This window comes from Anopheles gambiae, chromosome X (assembly GCF_943734735.2).
Source record: "Anopheles gambiae chromosome X, idAnoGambNW_F1_1, whole genome shotgun sequence".
NCBI lineage: Eukaryota > Metazoa > Arthropoda > Insecta > Diptera > Culicidae > Anopheles > Anopheles gambiae.
In genome coordinates this window covers 11,699,898-11,717,216 of record NC_064600.1, presented here as the reverse complement: position 1 = coordinate 11,717,216, position 17,319 = coordinate 11,699,898, and the positions used below count along the sequence as shown (strand labels likewise).

At 37.8% G+C, this 17,319-nt stretch overlaps 1 protein-coding gene across 2 annotated transcripts in view; it reads left to right on the top strand.

Moving 5' to 3' along the window:
- The window catches only part of LOC1272435 (ribonuclease P protein subunit p40), a 41,602-nt gene that overhangs the window by 23,665 nt on the left and 618 nt on the right, over positions 1-17,319 (top strand). Inside the window, exon 5 of one of the 2 annotated variants that reach the window (XR_009765457.1) lies at positions 13,756-17,303. Coding sequence is in view for 1 of the 2 variants with exons in the window: in XM_061650728.1 (XP_061506712.1) it covers positions 2,874-3,016 (143 nt within the window). In the remaining variant the exon portion in view is untranslated. Of the gene's footprint in view, positions 1-2,873; positions 3,122-13,755; positions 17,304-17,319 lie in introns of those variants that run through there. The other variant, XM_061650728.1, reaches the window with a different exon arrangement.

The following is a 17,319-nucleotide window of genomic DNA, read 5'->3' as shown; positions in this document are numbered from 1 at the left end:
AGTTTCGCGGTTAGCTCGATAACTAACCTATGGTCCTCTACGTATCTAGGCATATTCATGAGCCTTGCTGCCAGCACGAGATCGTTTAGTGCCTTTACCATGTCCGACACGATTGTTTTCGAGTCCTTTTTTAATTTGTGCAATTCTGCCAATAATTCTGAGTAAACCAAAGATGGTCTACCATAAGCCGTTTCTAAGCTTTTCATGATTTTCTTGACATTTTCCGATTCCATTATCCGTTGCCGTACATTATCCAACGCGGCGCCGTACAAGGATTGTCTCAAAGGGCTTAAATTTTCCAAATTGGTGAATTTACCCTCTTCGCTCGTATCGTCAAACGTTTTCTTAAAAAATGCCCATTCCTTTGGACTTCCTCCAAATTTAGGTAGCGGCATTAAAGACTGGCGTCTTAAGATTGTCTCAGTATGAGACGATTCCTTTTGGGCCATTAGATTCGCTACAACCTGCATCAGTTCCTGCATTTGTTTGTTCGAATTTGCCTGACTCAGGGCTAGTTGGCCTAAGGCAACTTCCAACAAATCTTCCTTTGCGTCAACCGAGGTGCTAGCACTTTTTTGACGAATAGAATGCAGATTAAGTTTTTCTTTCCTAATCTCAGTGCATTGGATACAGAACCATACATCCGTAGGTTTTTTATCCAACTTTGCACAAGCGAGATGGAATTGTCTTTCGCAATCAGTGCAAGCGATTATATGCCGCACGTCTCCATCCTGTTCCGTACACAGGCGGCAGCGGCCGTTTGGATTAGAAACGAAATATTTCGACATTTTGGACAAATCAAATGATTTCCGAGTTGCAATATTTCGTAAGTTTTAATTGATTAATAATTGGAACGACTCACCTGGATTCAAGTTTGCTTACTTGAATACCTGTTTTGTTGTAATAACTTTCGGTGATTCAGCGGACGCGTTCCCTTGTAAGATGTTGTTATAGGAGCTTCCTACTCCAGGCGAAATTTGCAGCGGGCTCGTAGTTATTTCGAATGAATCTGCGATGATCTTAATCTTGCTTGCAGCGATGAATTTGCGTTCTCGTCGTGAGTCATGAGTCGTGCGGATTGCACTTTTGTAGGACTTTTTGTCCTTCCGCTATCTCTTGATGCGGTGTTCGATGCTCGATTAGTATCGTAAATCGGCTTAGATCAGCTAATATCTGCACTAGCTGTTTTCTTTGGAGTCGTTTTTAACTATTTTCGAGGTAATAGTTATTTGACGATTTACCCTTCGTGGGACTGTTCTCCGATTTGAGTGTGTCGTCAGATGGCTTTCTTTCACTCACGCTACGGCTGTGGAGCTTCGTAGCGTTTTTCCGTTACGCGTTTCAACACTTGTGTAGCAGATTTACTGCTAACAGTTCAACCAACCTATAGAGCCACCTAAGCAGTTATACAATCGTTACTAACCAAAAACCGGATCACATAACATTAAGAGTTGAACCAACTCAAAAAGCCACCTCAACATAATCGTTGCTAACCGAAACCATCCAACTAAAAACACATTCAAATTGACCAGCAATCAAATCAGGTGAGACAGAAAACCTACCATGCAATAAATGCTTAGCACACACAAACCGTAGGACAGGAAGCGCGAACCGACAACTTATAAAAACATAACGCGACGGTAACATGAAACGCGCCTCGCAACTCAGAACGGCTGCAAAACGATTGCGCAACAATAACACCAAGCGACAAACAAACAACCGGACACTGACTTTATATTTTGATGAACAAACCTCAAAACAGGAAGGTTAGCAACCACATAATGAAAGTAGGTCAATATTAGTCGTAAACATAAAATAAGTGTAAAAAGACATTGTGTCATCACTGTTTAAGAATGCGTTATAAATAAAGCTTATTCGAAACAGTGAGACAGTTCACTAGTTTCCGACACGTAGATCATTCGTGTTTAGTGTTTCTCCCCATTAGCAGAAGCCGCCGAAGGCTCTGCCCAATTGGTAACCACGTTTGGTTATCAGCTGTTCAGTCGGTTGACCGATCAGCAATACCCCTTCTACGGAAGAAGTGCAAGTTTGCACCTTAATCGGTAAATACTCCCGCAGCGTTTAACGCCGCCTGGAATCCGATCCATCGCGCAAGTAAAGTTCCGTAGTTCGACCATCGACTCCGTGGAGCAAACCACAAACCCAACCCCAGAGGAGGAGTTCGAGGCGAAGCAGCCCTACCGGCCAACACACGAAGCCGTCTACGTCTACGACGTCTTGCCCAGTCAGCTCGGTATGGATTGAAAGGGTTGAAAGTGTTCAACGCAGATTTACCCGTATTGCGATTAGGCGTCTTTTAGGGCAATCGGGTGCTTCTCTTCCCCCTTATGAAGTCCGATGCCGTATGCTTGGATTGATGACACTGCATGATCGTCGCTCTGCTTCTCAAGCTTTGCTTATCAGTGGTTTGCTTCGGAACGAGATTGATTGTCCTTCACTTCTTAACAGAATACCGCTGTACGCGCCTGCTCGCTTTCTTCGACGCCGCGATTTCCTTCAAATCCCGTCGAGAAGAACGCTGTATGGCACCAATGATCCATTTTTTCGATCCCTCCATCGCTTCAACAGTGCCTCTGGTGTGTTTGATTTTCATATTCCCCCTCAATCCCTTCGCCCCCTCTTCTTTCAGTTCTTTGACTCCCTTTTTGTTTCCCCATCCTAATTCTTTCATTTTACGTGTGTTGGCTGTGTTACAAATTGCTTGCTGTCTAGTATATGTTTGTCTAGTTAGATTTAAGTATTTGTTTGTTATCTTTAATTTTAAGTTTTAGTCAGTAAGTTTCCCTATATGTAGCCCTCTGAGGCAGATATTTGTATCGTAATAAATAAATAAATAAATAAACTCATTTCAGACGTCGACTACGATCTCAACCTAGTAGCTTGCGGTAAGTCTTACCAGCACGCCTGGAGAAAAACGGTGTTTGATAGACTGGAAGCGCATCTAAGACGCAAAGCAGAATGTGCTTACCTCGGAAGCCGAAATCTAAAGCTGTAGTCCTCAAGGAAGAGGAATTAATCCAAGAGATAAGGCAACTCAATGATTTTCTGGATCTTTATGAGGATTAGGAAAATAAAATAACATTATGCGTTGAAAAAAAAATAATATTCTTCTTCTGAAAGCAAATTTGAAAGAAAATATTTTTCCACTTTGAAGATTTTTCACCTTAAAAAAAAAAAAAAAAAATATATATATATATATATATATATATATATATATATATATATATATATATATATATATATATATATATATATATATATATACATATAATATATATATATATATATATTATAATATATATAATATATATATATATATAATATATATATATATATATATAATTATAAGTGCAAGGCTTCACGTTTCATAAAAAAAAACTATTGCTTAAGCGCAAGCGCTTCTTACACTGAGCTGATCCAAATTACAACTAACTTATTTCTTAAATTCTACAATGCACCTAGCCTTCGATTCTACCCTATAGCTGCTGACTCTGCATATCCGGTATGCGCGTGTCCACGTGCCGGTTCCCGTTGCTATGCGCGTCATGTTGCTATGCGCGCGTGTTCCGGTGATGCGGTCGTTGCTCGGCGCGCGTGTCCACGTGTTGGCTTCTTATTACGTGGACTCAGCTATTTGGTCTACGTAACTCCTCGGGAGGGTGAAGAAGAGCGTGTCCTCATGCGTCCGCTATTTTCGGTAGAACGTCTGCGATGGTCCGTATTGATCGTTTGTAGAACGTGAAAACGAAGATCGCCAGGGATAACGTGAAGATTGTTGAGACCAATACTCCTCCAAGTAGGCTCCAATTCCATGCGCTGTTGAACTGCTGGAGATAAGAATGCTGCATCGTTCCAATGTTCTCGAATGCGTCTTGCCTTATCGTCGGTTTATGGTGTTGCCATCTGACTTCGGTGATGGATACTGCTCCCCAATATGGCTCTACTGTGCTGGAGATAGTCTTAGAAGAAAATGTTTGATTCATTATCGTTACCTCGCAATCGTTGAAGCGTATGCAGATTTCCGGAGACGAGTTTATCATCGGGTCCACAGCTTGAACTCAGGGCTGCTCCTTTTGCGTTGTCGACAATGATAAGTCCATCGGATATTAGCTTTATCGTCGTGTTGTTCTTTCTTGCAGTAGAACAATCGCTTTTTCTCCCTAGGATGAGATTGGATGTGCATTTATCGATGTACTCCCTGTATTGGTTTTGGATGTATTCATCAGGTTTGGCTGGTTTGAACACTTTGTTCCGTGTTTTTATAAGGTGCGTCGGAGTCTCTACTATGATTCTGTTATCGATACTGAGAGGAAATACTTCAAGCATTGTTGCTTCTTCATCAGCTAGCTGAGGGATCTTCAGTATGTAGAGTATCGAATTCGAGTTGATCGCGATAATTGGTTGTACTAGCTTTAACGCTTCATCTGGTAATTCGACTTTTACTCCTTGGTCTTCTAGTATGGTTTTGATGGAGTTTATCTCTGGTGATGATAGAATCCTGTTGCTAACTACTGATACTTTAGTCCAACTGATTGCTTCTTGAATTTCTTCTAAAACATGGTTGATGATATCGATGTTCATAATGGTTTTAATGGTTTCTAGTTCATTCAGCATTACTTGTTCTCGTTCTTTTGTCAATTGATTTATGGTGTCAGTGAGGGTTCGTAGCCTGTGATCGAACTGTTTGTTGATTCGGTACTGTTTGTTGTTGTTCTCGGTTAGCTCGTTCATTGTGGTGTTGATGATTCTGAGGTCGTCGGCGTCAGGACTTCCTCCTATCCATTTCCAAGCTGTTCCTAAGATTTCTAGACTTCTAGCTGTTCTATGTTTAGGTTTTAATTGTTGGAAGTTTGAGTACAATAATTTTACTTTTAGTCTGACAATTTCTTTAAGTTCGTTATTAATGTTTTCGTACGAAAAGTGTGTAATGGTGTTAATAGCATTTTCAAGGGTTAACATGTTTATAGGATGTATGAATTTTATGCTTCCTGTTTGTAATCTACAAGTTCTGGTTTTAAGAAAAAATATCGGTTGCCTGTTCAAATCTATGATTTCTAATTCTTTACTTTGCGAGAGTTGTGTAAGCAGGATTAGCATGAATGTTATCGGAAAGTATTGCATTTTCGATCTCCAAGCCTGGGAAAGATAAAAAAAAAACGGAAAGAACGTATTACTGGGACTTGATTCTCCTTAACTTGTTTTTGTTCCTCTTGATATTTCTTGCCATTGTAACTGTTTTATCATTCGCATTAAGACAAGTTTTTTCGTTGAATCGCGGGTCTAATTTTTTCCTAACGCCTTTCTTTACAAATATCTGTTTACCTGTCTCTATTTCCGGTGGTGTTTCTTTTTCATCGTTATATTTCTGCATGTTTCTACTTGCATTGTGGAGCTTTTGGGATACTTTTTCGTAAATGTTTCTAGTGGTTTTGAATTATTTGTTCTGGATTCCGATTGCTAGTTCTGTTAAAAATGATTTCGTTGGGCGTGAATCCTGTTGAGGAGTGAACTGTTTCGTTGTATAGTGCTGTCACTACTTTTATGATCTCCGGAGAGCTTAAATCTCTGAACTTGTGTTTATTGGTGTTGAACAATTCTATAATTGTACTGTGTGTTCGCTCTACCTGTCCATTGGTTTCGGAGGATGAAGAAAATTCTAATTCGGTTCCTAAATTGGCTAAAAATGATTGAAGTTGAAGACTTCTAAATGTGGTTTCGTGATCGCAAATAATTTTTCTCGGTGCGCCAAACGTTGTAATAAAATGAGCAAGAGCTTTTCTTATGTCTGTCAAGTTCCTGGACGGAATTTCTATGGTTTGTAAAAATTTTGAAAAAGCACATACGAACGTTAAGTAGTTGTGTTTGTCGATTCCAAAGATGTCGATGTGAACGCGACTGAACGGGGTTGTTTCAATAGGTCGGGGTGTGATTTTGATGTTATACGGTTTGCGTTCATACTTGTGTACGTTACAGATCTTGCAAAGATTAATTAGTTTTTTTAATTTTTGTCATCATGTGTGGAAAGAAATAGCATCTTGTTAGTTGATTATGAACTTCGTGAATACCTCTATGGGCGCGTTCGTGTTCTTTAGCTATGATGATGTCTTGGCGTTGTTCGTTACTAACGTCTTCTACTTGTAAGTGTGTAAGAACAAAATGTCCATGTTGGTTGAAGTATTGTCGATAAACGGATTGAATGAGTGAAATAGTTGATTCATCCGGCGCCATAATCGTTTGTTTGTTATTGTGGAAATTTTTTAGAGAATCTAGTATTGTTAATTCGTCAAAATCATTTCTGCAAATAATTGCTCTTTTATAGTTGTTAAAAGGGGTTTCCGTAATGTCAGTTGTTATATGGGATTTTCGGAAAACTATCTGATTTCTGTAGTAATTGATTGGTCTCTCGGAGAAATGGATAAAATAATCGTCGGATGTATCAGCTGAATGCATGGTTTGTGAATCAGAGTTAGTATTGTTCGGTGAGGGGTTATTATGCTGAAGGGATTCTGAAATAGATGATGATTCTTCGAAGTTGACGTCAATTGTATTGGAAACATTGTTCTTAGGAGTGCCTGAAATGGAAGAATCTTGGTTAATATTGGTATTTGTAAGAATTTCCGTTTTCCTGCTTAGCGCGTCTGCTACTACGTTGGCCTTTCCTTCCTTGTATTGGATGTCGAAATCGAAATTCTCGAGTTCTAGGCGCCAGCGAAGAATTTTTGAGTTTTTAATGGATGTTTTGATGAATGTAAGAGGTTTATGGTCAGTAACGAGTGTGAATTTATGACCATACAAATAAGATTTATACTTTTGGACAGACCAAATAATCGCTAAGGCTTCTTTTTCTGTAGTCGAGTATCTGGATTCGGCTTCGTTTAATGTTCTACTTCCGAATGCAATTGGTCGCTCTTTTCCTTCTTGGATTTGCGATAAAACTGCGCCAAGAGCGTAGTTGCTTGCATCGGTTGTTCGAATGAACGGTCTTTCGAAATCAGGGTATGCTAATATCTGATCCGAAGCGATAATTTGTTTTAGACTATTGAAAGATGTTTTCTTCATCTTGCGTGTTTATCTTAGTATCCTTTTTTAGGCATTTTGAAAGAGGTTTTGTTAATTTTGAATAGTCTTTGATGAATCTGCGATAGTAGCCTGATAAACCTAAGAATTGTTTGATTTCTTTCTGTGTTGATGGCAGTTTCCATTCTAGGATTTTGGTGATTTTATCTGGATTCGGTTTTATACCTTCCTGAGTAATAACATGTCCTAAAAATTCTGTTTCTTTTCTAAGGAATTCGCACTTATCTAGTTGAATTTTGAGGTTAAATTTTGAAAGCCTTTCTAAAACTGTGTTTAGATTTTCTATGTGGTTTTCCAAGTTTTTACCGATGATTATAATGTCATCGAGGTACACGAAACAAATATTTCCTATCAGTCCTGTTAGCACACTGTTCATAGCGCGTTGAAAAGCAGCTGGGGCGTTTTTCAACCCAAAAGGCATTCGATTGAACTCAAAGTGGCCTTGTGCTGTAGAAAACGCTGTCTTCCCTTTATCGTTAGAATCCATCTCGATTTGGTGTTGCCATCTGACTTCGGTGATGGATACTGCTCCCCAATATGGCTCTACTGTGCTGGAGATAGTCTTAGAAGAAAATGTTTGATTCATTATCGTTACCTCGCAATCGTTGAAGCGTATGCAGATTTCCGGAGACGAGTTTATCATCGGGTCCACAGCTTGAACTCAGGGCTGCTCCTTTTGTGTTGTCGACAATGATAAGTCCATCGGATATTAGCTTTATCGTCGTGTTGTTCTTTCTTGCAGTAGAACAATCGCTTTTTCTCCCTAGGATGAGATTGGATGTGCATTTATCGATGTACTCCCTGTATTGGTTTTGGATGTATTCATCAGGTTTGGCTGGTTTGAACACTTTGTTCCGTGTTTTTATAAGGTGCGTCGGAGTCTCTACTATGATTCTGTTATCGATACTGAGAGGAAATACTTCAAGCATTGTTGCTTCTTCATCAGCTAGCTGAGGGATCTTCAGTATGTAGAGTATCGAATTCGAGTTGATCGCGATAATTGGTTGTACTAGCTTTAACGCTTCATCTGGTAATTCGACTTTTACTCCTTGGTCTTCTAGTATGGTTTTGATGGAGTTTATCTCTGGTGATGATAGAATCTTGTTGCTAACTACTGATACTTTAGTCCAACTGATTGCTTCTTGAATTTCTTCTAAAACATGGTTGATGATATCGATGTTCATTATGGTTTTAATGGTGTCTAGTTCATTCAGCATTACTTGTTCTCGTTCTTTTGTCAATTGATTTATGGTGTCAGTGAGGGTTCGTAGCCTGTGATCGAACTGTTTGTTGATTCGGTACTGTTTGTTGTTGTTCTCGGTTAGCTCGTTCATTGTGGTGTTGATGATTCTGAGGTCGTCGGCGTCAGGACTTCCTCCTATCCATTTCCAAGCTGTTCCTAAGATTTCTAGACTTCTAGCTGTTCTATGTTTAGGTTTTAATTGTTGGAAGTTTGAGTACAATAATTTTACTTTTAGTCTGACAATTCCTTTAAGTTCGTTATTAATGTTTTCGTACGAAAAGTGTGTAATGGTGTTAATAGCATTTTCAAGGGTTAACATGTTTATAGGATGTATGAATTTTATGCTTCCTGTTTGTAATCTACAAGTTCTGGTTTTAAGAAAAAATATCGGTTGCCTGTTCAAATCTATGATTTCTAATTCTTTACTTTGCGAGAGTTGTGTAAGCAGGATTAGCATGAATGTTATCGGAAAGTATTGCATTTTCGATCTCCAAGCCTGGGAAAGATAAAGAAAACGGAAAGAACGTATTACTGGGACTTGATTCTCCTTAACTTGTTTTTGTTCCTCTTGATATTTCTTGCCATTGTAACTGTTTTATCATTCGCATTAAGACAAGTTTTTTCGTTGAATCGCGGGTCTAATTTTTTCCTAACGCCTTTCTTTACAAATATCTGTTTACCTGTCTCTATTTCCGGTGGTGTTTCTTTTTCATCGTTATATTTCTGCATGTTTCTACTTGCATTGTGGAGCTTTTGGGATACTTTTTCGTAAATGTTTCTAGTGGTTTGAATTATTTGTTCTGGATTCCGATTGCTAGTTCTGTTAAAAATAATTTCGTTGGGCGTGAATCCTGTTGAGGAGTGAACTGTTTCGTTGTATAGTGCTGTCACTACTTTTATGATCTCCGGAGAGCTTAAATCTCTGAACTTGTGTTTATTGGTGTTGAACAATTCTATAATTGTACTGTGTGTTCGCTCTACCTGTCCATTGGTTTCGGAGGATGAAGAAAATTCTAATTCTGTTCCTAAATTGGCTAAAAATTATTGAAGTTGAAGACTTCTAAATGTGGTTTCGTGATCGCAAATAATTTTTCTCGGTGCGCCAAACGTTGTAATAAAATGAGCAAGAGCTTTTCTTATGTCTGTCAAGTTCCTGGACGGAATTTCTATGGTTTGTAAAAATTTTGAAAAAGCACATACGAACGTTAAGTAGTTGTGTTTGTCGATTTCAAAGATGTCGATGTGAACGCGACTGAAAGGGGTTGTTTCAATAGGTCGGGGTGTGATTTTGATGTTATACGGTTTGCGTTCATACTTGTGTACGTTACAGATCTTGCAAAGATTAATTAGTTTTTTAATTTTCGTCATCATGTGTGGAAAGAAATAGCATCTTGTTAGTTGATTATGAACTTCGTGAATACCTCTATGGGCGCGTTCGTGTTCTTTCGCTATGATGATGTCTTGGCGTTGTTCGTTACTAACGTCTTCTACTTGTAAGTGTGTAAGAACAAAATGTCCATGTTGGTTGAAGTATTGTCGATAAACGGATTGAATGAGTGAAATAGTTTATTCATCCGGTTCCATAATCGCGGTTTGTTTGTTATTGTGGAAATTTTTTAGAGAATCTAGTATTGTTAATTCGTCAAAATCATTTCTGCAAATAATTGCTCTTTTATAGTTGTTAAAAGGTGTTTCCGTAATTTCAGTTGTTGTATGGGATTTTCGGAAAATTATCTGATTTCTGTAGTAATTGATTGGTCTCTCGGAGAAATGGATAAAATAATCGTCGGATGTATCAGCTGAATGCATGGTTTGTGAATCAGAGTTAGTATTGTTCGGTGAGGGGTTATTATGCTGAAGGGATTCTGAAATAGATGATGATTCTTCGAAGTTGACGTCAATTGTATTGGAAACATTGTTCTTAGGAGTGCCTGAAATGGAAGAATCTTGGTTAATATTGGTATTTGTAAGAATTTCCGTTTTCCTGCTTAGCGCGTCTGCTACTACGTTGGCCTTTCCTTCCTTGTATTGGATGTCGAAATCGAAATTCTCGAGTTCTAGGCGCCAGCGAAGAATTTTTGAGTTTTTAGTGGATGTTTTGATGAATGTAAGAGGTTTATGGTCAGTAACGAGTGTGAATTTATGACCATACAAATAAGATTTATACTTTTGGACAGACCAAATAATCGCTAAGGCTTCTTTTTCTGTAGTGGAGTATCTGGATTCGGCTTCGTTTAATGTTCTACTTCCGAATGCAATTGGTCGCTCTTTTCCTTCTTGGATTTGCGATAAAACTGCGCCAAGAGCGTAGTTGCTTGCATCGGTTGTTAGAATGAACGATCTTTCGAAATCAGGGTATGCTAATATCTGATCCGAAGCGATAATTTGTTTTAGACTATTGAAAGATGTTTTATACTCTTCATCTTGCGTGTTTATCTTAGTATCCTTTTTTAGGCATTTTGAAAGAGGTTTTGTTAATTTTGAATAGTCTTTGATGAATCTGCGATAGTAGCCTGATAAACCTAAGAATTGTTTGATTTCTTTCTGTGTTGATGGCAGTTTCCATTCTAGGATTTTGGTGATTTTATCTGGATTCGGTTTTATACCTTCCTGAGTAATAACATGTCCTAAAAATTCTGTTTCTTTTCTAAGGAATTCGCACTTATCTAGTTGAATTTTGAGGTTAAATTTTGAAAGCCTTTCTAAAACTGTGTTTAGATTTTCTACGTGGTTTTCCAAGTTTTTACCGATGATTATAATGTCATCGAGGTACACGAAACAAATATTTCCTATCAGTCCTGTTAGCACACTGTTCATAGCGCGTTGAAAAGCAGCTGGGGCGTTTTTCAACCCAAAAGGCATTCGATTGAACTCAAAGTGGCCTTGTGCTGTAGAAAACGCTGTCTTCCCTTTATCGTTAGAATCCATCTCGATTTGGTGGAATCCTGATTTGAGGTCAAGTGTTGTAAAATAAACTGATTTACCCAAACTGTCCAGTATTTCTTCAATTTGTGGGATGGGGAATTTTTCGTCAATGGTCTTTTCATTCAACTTGCGGTAGTCGATTACTACTCTTATTTTTCTCTTTCCCGAGGCATCAACCTTTTTGGGGACTACCCATATTGGCGAGGAATAGGGGCTTGTCGAATGGGTTATGATACCATTTCGTAGTAGTTCATTAATCTGTTCCTCTACGTCATTTTTAAATGCGTGTGGATATCGATATGATTTTGTAAAAACTGGTGCATCATTAGTGGTAGTTATTTTGTGTTTAACATCTGGTGTAGCTGAAAGTTTTTCTCCTGCTTTTAATAGAACGTTCTGATTTTTAATAATTGTTCTAAAAAGATGGTCTTTTTCCAAAGTTGAAAGATGAGATGTACGAATTATCTCGCTCAGCATTTCGCTTGTAATTTTTGATTCGGGTTTCATGGGTAAAGGAGTAACAGTTTCGAAATGATTTACTGTAATTTCTAACGCTTTATGTTGTATATTAGGGGGTTTTGGTCTATTTGTCTGTAGTAAAATTGTAGTTTTTTTTATTTTTGGCTGAGTATACGCCTGGCTGAACTGTAATTTTTTTACAAAGTTTAGTCGGTTCGTAAACAATCCATTCTCCGTCCGTATTGGTTGGGAGAGTTACTACATGGTTATAGTTTTTCTCGTTAGGGAAATATTTTTCAAATGGCATAATTACTTTTGAAATTTCAAGTGTTTGTTTTCGGTAATTGAGAATAGCTTCATTTTCTGCTAAAAATTGTGAGCCAATCAATCCATCGAAAAAATTGTGGAATTTTAATTCGTAATATTTTTGTGAGGGAATTTCCTTGTATAAAAGGTTTGTTTTTCCGCAGGTATCTATAATTTGTTTTCCCACTATGTTAGTGATTTCGATCTGTTTGATTTCCTTTTTTGTTTTTAAAACACCTGGTTGGATAAGATTCTTATTTGCGCCGGAATCGATCAATAGATTGAGACCTTGTTTAGTGCGTAAATATGGGAGATAGTTGTATTTCTTTTTGGAATTTAAGTATTGTTTTTCAGACTTCCTGCTAGGCGAAAATTTACTTCGTTAAAATGATCAGTTTCATCATCACTGTCACTGTCATTGGACTCTTGTTCCGTTTCAACCTCGTTGTTGTGGAATTGCTTTTTATTTTGTGCGTATTTACTGCGCATTGAAGCATCTACATCCATTGGTTCAGGTTTATCTGAGTTTTTGATTGAAAATTTCTTTTCTGAAATGGCTTTAGTTGGTTTATTATAACTGGTACTTTCATTTTGGTTGAATTTATTCTTAAAAGGTGGTTTATTGGATGGGGTTTGAGCATTTTTGGTAAGGCTGCCTGCATTTTGTTCTGTCGCTTTGAACTTACAAAGGAATGCATACGCATCCTCAATGTCTTTAGGTCGAGCGGCTTGGGCGTGCCCAAAGTAATTTCCTCTAAGTCCAGCGATGAATGCAGCAAGTGCGTCTTCATCAATGAATGCATTGATTGCAACCCAATTTGTGCGGTATTGTTCGTTTTGTTTTGCAAGGGTTTTAATATTTTGCACAATTTCTTTAGTTTGGTGGTAATATTTGTGAATACTCATCCCATCGGTCATTTTATTTTGCCACATTTGGCATTTATAGGTGGACAATTCTTGTCGGTCACCTAACGAAGAAATGAAAATTTCTTTAATTTCGTCGAAATTTTGTGGACTTCCTGAAAGACATAGGATGTCTTTTGCTTTCCCACAAATTTTGTTTGTTACTGCAGTAACGTACATTTGGTACACTGCTGCAGGTACTAGGTCTTTAAACAAAGCTAGTGTGTTATCGGCGGTTGATAACCATGATGCTAGTTGTTTCCGATTGCCCTCAAAAGTTGGCAATGATTTTATAGGGTCAGGAATGCGAAAATAATCGTCAAATGCCCTATTATTACCTGCATTACTTGATGAGGTACTTGCGCTTAGCGCTGTGTTTTGGTTCTGGAGAGAAGTGATGGCTCGCATCATCTCGACCAATTGTGTTGCGATCTCTTCCATTTTGTCTCCTTCTGTTTCAAGATTATCGGAGGTTGAAAGATCTCTGTGAGAATCGAACCTTTCAGTTGCTTTCATGTACGAATTTTTCGTTGTGTACGACACTGGGTTGATCTCTTTCTTTTCTTTGTATCACGGGCCCTATCTGGTAGTACTCCCACGATGAGAAAAAGCTACTCCTATCTGGTAGTAAGTCACTTTCTACCTAAGAAACCTATCTGGTAGTATTTCCTAAGGACGCGAGTAAAACTGGTTTTTCAAGCACTGGTTTCCACTGAAACACTGTTGCACTTTTTATGAAAATAAAAGAATTACTTACGATTTTTTTTTTCTTGCTGTCGTGTCGCGGGTTCGTGATTTAACGATGCTGGTTTTCCTTCCAGGTGGGTAACTGCGTGGGGGATCCTCAACTCCTCGGCGGAATACAGCTTCGATCGATGTTGTCTTCCTGTGTTGCTCCGGATGCGTTGGATAACTTTTATCACTTGCGGGATCACTTTAGTTAGAGTTTTTCCAGTCTCTTACTTTTCCACTTTTGACACAATTACACTCACTTAAATCACTCCGGACGGCTGCGCCAATTATAAGTGCAAGGCTTCACGTTTCATAAAAAAAACTTTATTACTTTATATATATTTAATATATAAACATAATGCTTTTAAAAACTTTATATATATATATATAACATATACGTCTAAAAGTGATTTGGAAAGAAAGAAAAGATTTTTTACTTCAAAGGTTTTTTCACCTTGAAAAAAATATACAGTGAACCCTCTCTTATTTGACACCTCTCCAATTTGAAAAACCTCTCTTATTTGAACATTTTGCACAGTCCCTTGATTTCCAGTACATTTTTGTTCCTCTAATTTGGAAAACCTCTGAAATCTGTGTCCCTCTTATTTGTGTATGGTGTTGCCATGGTTATTTAATGATGTATGCTCAAATTGGCAATCGTGTTCGCAGTTTCCTATAGCAACAGTTAAGGCTGCATACTAAATGTTCTGTCTCTTTCTTGTTTGGATGGACCTTTCATTCACTTTCCACCTCTGTAATTTGAAAACCCCTCTTATTCGACAGTCCCATCGCCTCTCAAATAAGAGAGGGTTCACTGTATATATATGATAGTAATATTTTTTTTTAACTGATTAATATATAATTCATTTTACATGACTAAACTGAAGGGTATTGTAAGAAGATTAGAATTAATCAACAAAACATTGCAGCAAAATCAGGGAAGAGTAAGGCAGTGTGCTCTAACCACATACAGACTACAGGTGGACGAAATATACTCCGTATTTAGGAAAGAAGTAGGGACAAACTACGACAAATACGACGAGACAGAAATTAAATTTTACAATAATATCATTCAAAATTTAATCACTAACATAATCGAAAGAATTAACAAAGAGACAACTAACAACTCAGACGATTTAAACGAGACTTTGAAAACAAATAAGAAACTAACATTAAAGACCACAACTCACATAATCATATCACTTTTAGCTGCATACAAAAGACAAAAGCAATTCCTTCCCATTACTCACGGAGCAATAAAAACAAATACAAGCGTAGACACAAATAACCTACCCAACATGGATCTATTAAAAAATCATCAATACGGCAACCAATGCCATACCAACATTCAGCGGTAGAGATGACGAAGCCAGGGCAATGCTAGCTGCATTAGAAATGCTAAAAGAATCAGTTGATGAACAACATCATCGCATAATAGTGCAAGCTGTTGAATCAAAACTAAAGGGTTTTTTCAAAACTTCTGAAAAAACCAAAAAAATCGCCATGACAGCTTTTGGAAAAGGACTAAAAAAGGAACTACATCAAGGGCTAGTTTTGTCAGGTACAATCCCCAGTCTAGAAGCTGCTATCAAAGCAATTGATATCATCGACAAACTAAGTCAAAACTCACAGGAGAGAAAGACGAATAAATGGCAGAATGGTCAGGACAACAGATATAATAGTTCCAACCAACGACAGCCCAATAATCCAAGAAGCAATGAACAACGCTCAAATAACAATTGGAGGGCACAACAGACACAAACCGGGAGACAAGGGAATGCCCAAAATAGACAGTCTACACAGGGAACAGGGTATAATACTCAAAATAGGCAATCCGCCAGCCCAAATTTTTTAGGGCAACGCGAGCCACAAAGAGCAGTGCATTGCACTCAGGTGGAGACCCAGAACCCACAGGTGGACCAGCCCTCCACAAGCCAATACGGGCAACATACACAATAAATGTGCAAAAATCAAATTTTATAAAGACAAGATTAGGGCTAGCAGATTCAATATGCAACCTATTTGTAGATTCAGGTTCCGACATTTCTATCATCAAAGGCAACAAAGTAAGACCTACACATTTACACCGAAACATTTTATTTGCCTGAGCGAAAATCAAAATTAAAGCAATGCTCAATGCAAACCGCACGTGATCTTGATTTCACATCGACACCGAATATGTGCCATAGACACAAATTATATTGCTCGTAATGCAAAAAGAAAAAAAAACTCGTTATGAGCGGTTCTATTCTTTTTTTTTACAATATTTGGCGAATGCGACACTTTAGTTTGATAAATTATATTAAATACAATTTCCGTAGATTCTCTTGAAAAATCAACATAGTCATTTTTATCTGTACTCAAAGTAATAAAACCTAGCACCAAGGAAACGCTGTGCAAGCATACGTAACATATTGAAGGTTCATATGTGTAGCAAAGTGCAGATGAGCAAATTTTGCAACAGGAAAATTAATCAAACAATTCAGTACAGCCGAAACACCATCTCGTTTAGGACCATTATCGCTATCCAAAATAAATGATAACCTCTTTAAGAAGCGAAAAACGAAATAATCATAACATATTCTGCATACGCGCACAACCTGGTGCAATACATATAGCGTTCGTGGTGCAAGCGCAACCAAATGCGCAAGAATGTCAAATTATAATGCGGGCTACACCCGCACGCCCTAGGTACGAAATCAGTTCAAATAACTAAACACCAATGAATATCCATATATTGGAAAGAATCGAGAGTTGGCAAATGCAGATACACATGAGCATAATGTCAAATAGTTGCCAAAAAAGAACGATAGCCAACAGCAAATGCGTTCCGACGCTTTAGGTGCATTTCCATAGATAGGTAGGACAGGTACATAGACTGTTAGAATAATTAGTTTATAATGTAGAAATAATGTCAATAAAAAAAATAACAGTCAAATGACAGTGCGTAACGACACCTGTTAGCATGCGTAGTTCAGTGCTTTGTCGTCATAACTACGATCAAAGATACCGTTGATCAGTTTTCAGAATCGGTAATAAAATTGTCATGCAGTTGAAACTTCAAACATTACGTGCGTGTGTTATAATCATTTCGCCTTTACACTTAAAATGTGTTTCATTATGTTTTCCGATGACGACGAAATACAGGAAAAAAGATTTGCGTAACAAACGTAGAGTTTTACGGAAAAAAGCAGATCCTTTTAAACTATCAGACAACAGCGTAAGTAAAATAAAATTGTGTTTGATTAAAATTTTAATTTCTTCGTTTATTTGTAGGTTTCTTCAATGTTCCAGGGTTACAAAACCAATTTTTTCGTTTATTTGCTGCTTGTTTGATTTTCTTTGCAGAGGGTAGATATCAGCACGGAACTGGACAAGACTTCCACGTAGCCACAAACAACGTTTTCAAACACTGCGAGATTTGATACCACCTCATATCACACTATTGGGCGATTGGATACAATTGAATATGACAGAATCTGAAAGAATGGAGGCAAAACAATATTTCTTTGAAAGGTCGGGAATATCAGACGTGGTGATGTGTGTAGATGGGGCCCACATAAGGATAGTAAAACCCAAATATCGCCCCCTTTGCTATATCAATAGAAAACAATATTACAGCCTCAATGCTATGATTGTAAGTGTGCATACAA